The sequence below is a fragment of the Phacochoerus africanus genome, chromosome 1 (genome assembly GCF_016906955.1).
Source record: "Phacochoerus africanus isolate WHEZ1 chromosome 1, ROS_Pafr_v1, whole genome shotgun sequence".
In the NCBI taxonomy this organism is placed as follows: domain Eukaryota; kingdom Metazoa; phylum Chordata; class Mammalia; order Artiodactyla; family Suidae; genus Phacochoerus; species Phacochoerus africanus.
In genome coordinates, this window is record NC_062544.1 from 68,219 (window position 1) to 76,196 (window position 7,978).

A 7,978-nucleotide genomic window follows, 5' to 3' on the forward strand; every position below is an offset into this window, starting at 1 on the left:
GCAGTGGTTAACGAATCCGACTAGGAACCATGAGGTTGCGGGTTCGATCCCTGGCCTTGCTCAGTGGGTTAACGATCCAGCGTTGCCGTGAGCTGTGGTGTAGGTTGCAGACGAGGCTCGGATCCTGCGTTGCTGTGGCTCTGGTGTAGGCCGGTGGCTACAGCTCTGATTTGACCCCTGGCCTGGGAACCTCCATATGCCGCGGGTGCGGCCCAAGAAATAGCAACAACAACAACGACAAAAAAAAAAAAAAAAAAAGCTGGGTGCTGCTAGCGGTGCTGGAGTTAGGTTCCACCGTGAGTCTGGGACAAGTCAGGCTGTGCTCGGACAAGCTGGGCCTGTGCTGGGTGGTCCTGTCGGTGTGGATGATACCTGAGAGGACCCCTCACCACTCTGAGGAGGCCTTAACAAGCCTCCTGCCACAGGCGCCCCCCCCCCCAGGCCCCATCCTGGGCAAGGGCGACACCAGACGTCAGCAGCTGGGGGCAGGGGCCTCAGCTTCCTCATCACCTGCTTTCCCTGTTCCCCGTTTCAGTGCCGACTGTTCCCAACTTCAGGAACATAAATGGATATTTTTTCCTTCCACACGGTCGGGCCTCTCCTCCTGGGTTCTGCTCGGTCAGGGGCATGACCAGCATGCCGACCCCAGGGAGCTTGGCCCCTGCATGAGGGGACAGGGCCCTGGGTGGCTGAGCCCCCTCTGGGATCAGCCTGGTCCCTGTCCCTGTCCCCCATCCTCAGGTGAGGTCAGGGGAAGCTCCCGTCACCTCCCACACACCTTGCCTGCCTGATAAGGCTGGGATCCCCTGGAGGGTGATGCCTCCCCAACTGCTGTCGACCCCCCCACCCCACCCCAAAGGAGGCACTGCTGAGGTGCTGAGAGAACAGCAAGCAGGACTGTCCCTGATGGAGGGTCTGACCTGAGTCCCCCCACCCCCACCTGCACCCACACTCTCACCCCCACCCACACCCATCCACACCTGCATCCCCACTCACCCCCACCTGCACGCACGCTCTCACCCCCACCCCCACCCCAGCATGTCCACTGGCTCTTCCTCCCTCCTAAGGCCTTTCCCTGCCTCTCCCATCGTCTCTCTCTTGATCTCTGTCTTCATGTCTCTGTCTCTCCAGGCAGCCTGTGAGCTAAGAGCTTCAGTGTCGCCCTAAATGATTGCGATGTGTGTGTGTGTGGCTGCGGGGGGTCGGGGGTGTCAGGTCATTGGACGATGTTCTAACACCCATCAGAGCTGGGAGCCATAGGGAAGGAGACCTTTTTTCTGCCCATCTTGGGTTCTCTTCTGCGTCTCTGTAGCAAAAGACAGATTCACAAGAGAAAAGCACACAGATTTACTTAATAGAAGTTTTTGATGACATGGGAGCCCTCATAAGGAAATGAAGACCTCCGTGGCCTAAGTGTTTCTGTACTAAGTTAAGCCGAGAAGTGTTTGTGGAAAAGTAACTCAATACCCAGGACAGCAACTTTAACAGGAACTACACCTGATTCCTGTCTTTGGTGATAAGAGCGTCTTCCCTCCCAGTTCAGGGACGGCGACTCACCTGGGTTCTGCCTGTGTTCAGGAAGAAAGGGGGTCCAAGCGCCCCTGACTCAGAATATTCCTGCCAAAGCTGCGTGTTTGGGGTTCGTGTTCGGGGGACGTGTTCTGCCACCCTCCAGGACCAAGACGCCAGGCCAGGAGGAGTGTCATGGCTCCTGGGGCCCCCTGATCACCTGCAGCACCACCCACCGCGTGGGTCCTGGGGCTGCGGACAAGGGAGGGGCCGGCAAGGTACAAGCGCCTTGTGGGGCCTTGATTTAACTTCTCTTAAAATCAGGAAAACAGTTGTCAGAGACGCCACCTCAGGCCCACTGCCACGACCATAACCCTGGATGTGGGCAGAGGGCTGGACACGGCCCCTAGGGCCCTCAAGGAAAATACCTGAGCCCCTCCATCTGTGCCATGGTCCAAGGCTGGGGCAGACACACAGGGTAGGGCGCAGGATGTACCCCCAGGATGGCCACCCCCACAGCACAGGGGCAGCAATTCCAGAGACCCAGCCCCCTCCCCCCAGCCGAGCCCTGGGACAGCTCTGCTTTCATCAGCTGAGCACCAGCAGGTCAGGATGGCCTCCCAGACACCTCCACAGCCAGAGCCAAACAGGCACCCAGGACGAAAATAGCAGTCAGATGACCAGAGGGCTTGCTCACCGGCAGGGACCAAAGCAAGCTGAGACCAGCAGCTGCAGCTAAAAATAGGTGAGAAGGGGCCACATCTTTGGGACAGCAGAGGGGAGAACTCTGTCCCTTCTCTGGCTGCGCAGGTGGACACGATGTGGTCGCTGCGCTTCATTTCTGCGGAGGCCCTGGTGTCCCACCCCCGGGTGGCCCAGCAGAGCCTGGACGGCGTGGCCTGCAACATCTACCCGCTGCTCTTCAAAGCCAGCTACTTGCTGGAGCAGGCGGAGGTGATCCGCGTCCTGCTGGAGCACTGGCCACTGGAGGACTTCCGGCTGGGCGCTCTGCTGAGGCCAAACGCCGACCACCCCGGGGACCTGAGGGACCGGGCCTGCCGGGCCTGCCTAGAGGCCTGCGTGCGGGGCCTCGCGGATCATGTGCGCCGGGGCGGGGCCGGGCGGCGGCTGGAGGTGGCCGACCTCACGGGCATCCAGGACGTGCAGGTGCAGCGCTGCCCCTGCGGGAAGGCGCTGGGCAGGTGGGGCCGCACCGAGCTGCTGGCCAGGACCTGCTGCGAGCTGCAGGGGGAGCCCTGCGCGGCCCGGCGCCCCGTCGAGGTCCTCGCGGACATCTTTGTCACCGGAGGCAACTTCGAGGCGGTGCTGCGGGCCCTGGGGCCGCCGGGCTCCGCCCCACTGCGCGTGCGCTGCCTCTCCTTCCGCGCGGACAGCCTGCGGCCCGGGCAGCTGCTGCGCGTGCTGCGCCTGGCGGGGCCCAGCGAGCTGCGGCGCCTGGAGGTGGTGCACAACGTGCGGCTGCACGCTGGCCACGTGCAGGAGCTGCTGGCCCAGGTGGGTTTCCCGCGGCTGGTTGCCCTCACCCTGCCCGCCAAGGCCTTCGACGCGCCCCCTGCTGGCTCCGCCACCTCCCACGGCGAGGCCGCGCTCCTCACCTCCATCGCCCGGGAGCTCAGCCGAATGACGCAGCTCACGGAACTGAGCGTGGCCTTCTCCACGCTGACCGGGAAGATCGAGAAACTGCTCGGGTGAGTGTGGGGTGACCAGAGGAGGGCGGCGGGCGGAGAGCATCTGCTCCCAGCCGCTCAGCCAGGGTCAGGGCCGCACGGGGCTTCCTGGAAGGCAGGGAGGCGGCTGCCCTGGGGGACCGTACCCCAGGCCTGCTCCTTAATCGCAGACCTTGAGCGGAGACCAGGCAGGAAATGCAGGCAAGGCTTTCCGGGCCCGCAGCGGCAGCAGGGAGGGACCACCACCAGCAGGGGCCCCGGCCGCCCACCGGCCCAGGGGTTGCGCGCACGCTCCGCTCCTCCCGTGGGGTGGGGGTAAAGGCGGGTGCGGGGTCGGGCCCCAGGGTGGCTTAGGTGCTGGCCCACCGTTGGTGGGGGCGGGTGCAGGGGCCTGCCTAGTCCCTGGTTTTGCGCCTGGCTCCTCGGAGGTGGCAGCTGGGTTTTTTGGTCTTTCTGTATCTGTTTATCCATAACCTGCCCAAAGTCCGTGCACATAGTTATGTTTAGTTTCATATAGTTTATTCGTATTTTGTTGCTCAAAGAGGCATTTATCCAGGTGCAAGCGCTGCAGCAAAGGGTCCCAGGTCCTGGGTTGTCTCACTTAGGTGGCCACCAACCCCATCCCCTCGGTTTTTGCCCAGTCCAGGGCAGCAGGAGGGGACAGATGGAGGGGGAGGTGGCCCAGCTGAGGCTGGTGTTGTGTGCAACCTAGGAGCACCAGAAGGCAAAGGAGACTGTCCTTTGAAAAAGGGAGAAGTTCAAATCAGTAAGCAAATGACATGGCAGTGATGCCATTGCGGCATGAGTTCCCTGCCACTGTAACATGTACCCCAGTGAGAGCCTGGTGGAGGCAGCGGTGGTCTCCCCTGAAGGTTGTCCGGGCAGTCTGATTCCAGGCCACCATTTGGGTGGCTGTCGCCAGGCTCCTCAGCACATGGACCCTCCGCAAGCCAGCAGGAGTCCTCACGGAACGGCCACTGATCAGAAGGCCAGACACCCTCCAGACGGAGAGCAGTCTCCTTCCCTGGAAAGCACCTGTCCAGGCTTCTTCACACTGTGGTGAGGTCCCATCAGCAGGCCAGGGGACGGCACCACCCAAAGGTCAGGGTCAGAATACCCAAGGGCCACTGGGCCACCTTGGCAGCCACTGGCTGTGAACATGCTTATGCAAATTTACGGAAAATTAAACTTCTCGTTTCTTGAGCCAGTGAGTGTGAGACGACCTTCCCGGTTTGGGGAGTCCTTGGTTTACAGGGACTTCTTTTATTCAGAGGGACTTGGACGTAGCTGGCCCAGCTGGCCTGGGCCTGCACTGCCTCTCCTCCCTGGGGGGCAGCTGGGCTCCCCTCCCTGTCCCCATCCCTGCTCCTCCACCCTTGGCACACAGTCTTCCAAGTCAAGGAAGGGTGGTCCCCCAGCCTGCACACAAGTACAGCTCTGCCAAGTGGTGGCTTGCTGGGGCCCTCAGGACAGTCCTGGGTCTTCAGTCAGAGGTGCCGGGAAGCGTGTTCCATGAGCCAGACGGCCTGACCCATCACGAGTCTGCAGGGCTATCTGAAAGCATGGTCGTCACATCTCCCAGCACACTCTGCCCTTCTGCGCCCGTGTGCAGGCTTCGGTCGTGTGTTGCTGAGAGCCTGCGCTCGGCCCTGGGAAGGTCTAAGTGTGGGTGGGTCAGGCCTAAGGGGGAGGGGCTGGCTCCTTAACCTCTGACCTCTGAGCAGAGGCCTGACACAGCGAGCAGGTGGAGGGTCTGGAGAGAGCATCAGGCAGGAACCACACAAATGAAGGGCCCGGCGGGGGGTGAGGCAGGGCTGGGCTCAGCAGGGAGAGAGTGGGTCCTTGCCATGCGTGTGAAGGAGGGCATAGGGGGAGGAGGAGAGGAGCGCTGGAAGAGCAGGCCAAGCCCTGGAGGCGCCGAGCAGGATGGCAGCAGATCAGCTTGGGTTACTAGGGCCACTCTGGCTTTCTTGGCCCACACAGCTGGCCGGATGGAGGGACAGGGAGATGGGCAGACAGAGCAGGCTCCCTAAGACCACCCAAGTTTGGCAATTCCCTGGAATGATTCACTGCTGAGATTTCTTCCAGCAGGATACGGGCAGAATCTGCCAAGGGAAAAGTCTTGTGGGGCAGAGGGTCTCAGGGGGACAGAGCATGAGTCTGGGGTCCTGTCCCAGTGGAGCCAGCACCGACTGTGATGACACATAGGAGGTACCATCCACTGCGGAGCTCGTTAGGAGTTTACTGGGGGCTGGCCGGGTAGGTACCTTGACCTGGCACGCACTGAGATTCCAGACCCCGGAAGAAGACAGGTGTCAGCAGGGACCCCCTTGCTTATGCAACAAGCTCAGGCCAGGGACCTCCCCAAATCCAAGCTCCCAGATGCAGGTGGGCAGTCAGGCCTAGCCTTTGACCCTTTTCCACAGAGGAGGCCCCCTAAGGCTTGGGAGCAGTGCAGGTAGCTAGAGGGTTTCTCATGGATGGATGTGGGATGAGAGAGATGGAGGCAGAAACACTCCCCTCAGCTCAGGTGCAAAAGGACACCTCAGGGCCTGAGCAACCGCCTCCGAGCAGCTGGGCGAGAACGCAGAGAGCCCCTGTGGGGTCGACAGCAGGCGCGGTGCCCAAGTACAGGTGCAGGAGGCAGTGGGAGTGGGAAGACAGCCTGAGCAGGTGGACAGAGAGCAGGACCCTACGTCCCCCAGCCCTCAGCACTCAGCCGGGTGACCCCGACCCACGCCCAGCATCCCAGAGGGTGGGGGTGGGCTGTTCCTGGCTTGGAGACATGGGGGGCAGGGCGCGGACTTGCCTGTGTGTGCAGATCCTGATGCCTCTGCCTGCATGTACCTGGTCAGCACACAGGAGCACCAGGCAGCACTAAGGCCAGACCAGAGGGTTTCAAGGGCCCTCCCAGCCCAAGGGCCTGTGGGCGCCCGCTCTTCACCCAGAGCCGAGCTGGTGTTTCATTTCCTACGATTTCAGGCATCTCACTGCCCCACAACAAGCTGGTGAACATATGTGTTGTGACAAAACAGATTTACCGGCACTGAGATTTGAATTTCTTATCTTCACAGTCACAAAATGTTCTTCCCGTTCAACTATTTAAAAATGTAAAAACCAATCCGGCTCTTGGGCTGAACGAGGTCAAGGCAGGGGTGGTGTGTCTGTGGGCAGAGACAGGATCCCCCAGAGGCCCCAGAGTGCCTCCGCCTGCTCTCACGCGGCTGTTTCCCCGCTGCCCACAGCCCCCTGAGGACCCCGCTGAGGGTGCTGGACCTGGCCAACTGCTCCCTGAACCACGCGGACATGGCCTTCTTGGCGGACTGCCCCCACGCCGCCCACCTGGAGGTGCTGGACCTCAGTGGGCACTGCCTGGTGGACCTGTTCCCCTCCACCTTCTTCCGGCTGCTGGGCCGGGCCGCGCCGTCGCTGAGGGCCCTGACCCTGGAGGAGTGTGGCATCGAGGACCGCCACGTGGGCGGCCTGATCCTGGCCCTGAGCGCCTGCCGCCGGCTGCGGGAGCTGCGCTTCCTGGGAAACCCACTGTCGGCCCGTGCCCTCAGGCGCCTCTTTGCCGCCGCTCTCTGCGAGCTCCCCATGCTGCAGTGCGTGGAGTTCCCGGTGCCCAAGGACTGCTACCCCGAGGGCAGCGCCTACCCCCAGGACGAGCTGGCCATGTCCAAGTTCGACCAGCAGAAATACGACGTGATCGCGGAGGAGCTGCGCGCGGTGCTGCTGCGGGCCGGCCGCTCCGACGTCCGCGTCTCCACGCCCCTCTTCGGAAGCTTTGACCCGGACATTCAGGAAACGAGCAATGAACTTGGAGCTTTCTTGCTGCAGGCTTTCAGAACTGCTCTCGAAAACTTTTCCAAAGCACTGAAGCAAATGGAATAGGCCCTGGACGGTCCGAGGCGGGTCTGCCTCCGCGGCTGGTGCCCTGGGGCCCCGGGCTGAGCATGGACCCCTCAGCGCCGTGGAAGCATCTCGGCAAAAGCTGCACGCGGCATCCTTCAGGCGCCGCCGGAGGGGAAGCCCTGCCTCCAGGAGCTGTGACGCGGCCGCTCAGGGTCGAGGCCCCTGAGCGCCACCCTGGAGCGGGACGCCGTGGGGGGTGGGGGGTGGGCAGAAGCACCCAGCGGCAGCGGGCCTGGTCACCGTGCAATGGGTTGCGTGCGGTGCAGGCTGCGGGCGCGGGGAGGTCCGGGGAGGACGTGAGCTTAGGTTGTTAATGGCTCTGTTCTGGCCCGTGGTGCCAGGCTGAGCCCTAGGGCACAGGGCGGCCTCCGGCTTAAGGCAGGACTGCAGTGGCCCACCCGACGTGCAGTTGTCTAAGCCCTGGTGCTTGAGGAGGGCTTAATTCTGAAGTTTAAGTCCAGGTCCGGTTTCAACTAAGAGCCGATTTGTGCAAAGGGCTGAACATTAGGGTAATTAAACGCTAATAAAACAGAAGTATGGCTTATTCAGATGTGGTTTTTTGGGGTCTTACTCTTGTTTTTGGTTTTTTTTTAGGGTCGCACCTGAAGCCTATGGAAGTTCCCAGGCTAGGGGTCAAATCCAAGCTGGAGCTGCCTGCCTACACCACAGCCACAGCAACGGGGGACCTTTAACACACTGATGGAGGCCAGGGTTGGAACCCTAATCCTCATGGATACTAGTCGGGTTCTTAACCCACTGAGCCACCATGGGAACACCAGATGTGGTTTTATTTTTTAATCTAATGAGTGAGAAATGTATGAATTTGCATTTCCCATACATTCAGGAAGCTGGGCATGTCTTCATGT

At 61.6% G+C, this 7,978-nt stretch overlaps 1 protein-coding gene across 1 annotated transcript; it reads left to right on the forward strand.

Moving 5' to 3' along the window:
* Positions 1-2,204: 2,204 nt before the first annotated feature.
* On the forward strand, positions 2,205-7,656 carry LRRC14B (leucine rich repeat containing 14B). Its single transcript, XM_047780189.1, has 2 exons — positions 2,205-3,218; positions 6,443-7,656. Exons 1-2 carry the CDS (start codon positions 2,329-2,331, stop codon positions 7,089-7,091), a joined length of 1,539 nt encoding a protein of 512 aa, XP_047636145.1. The 5' UTR covers positions 2,205-2,328; the 3' UTR covers positions 7,092-7,656.
* The last annotated feature ends 322 nt before the right edge of the window (positions 7,657-7,978 follow it).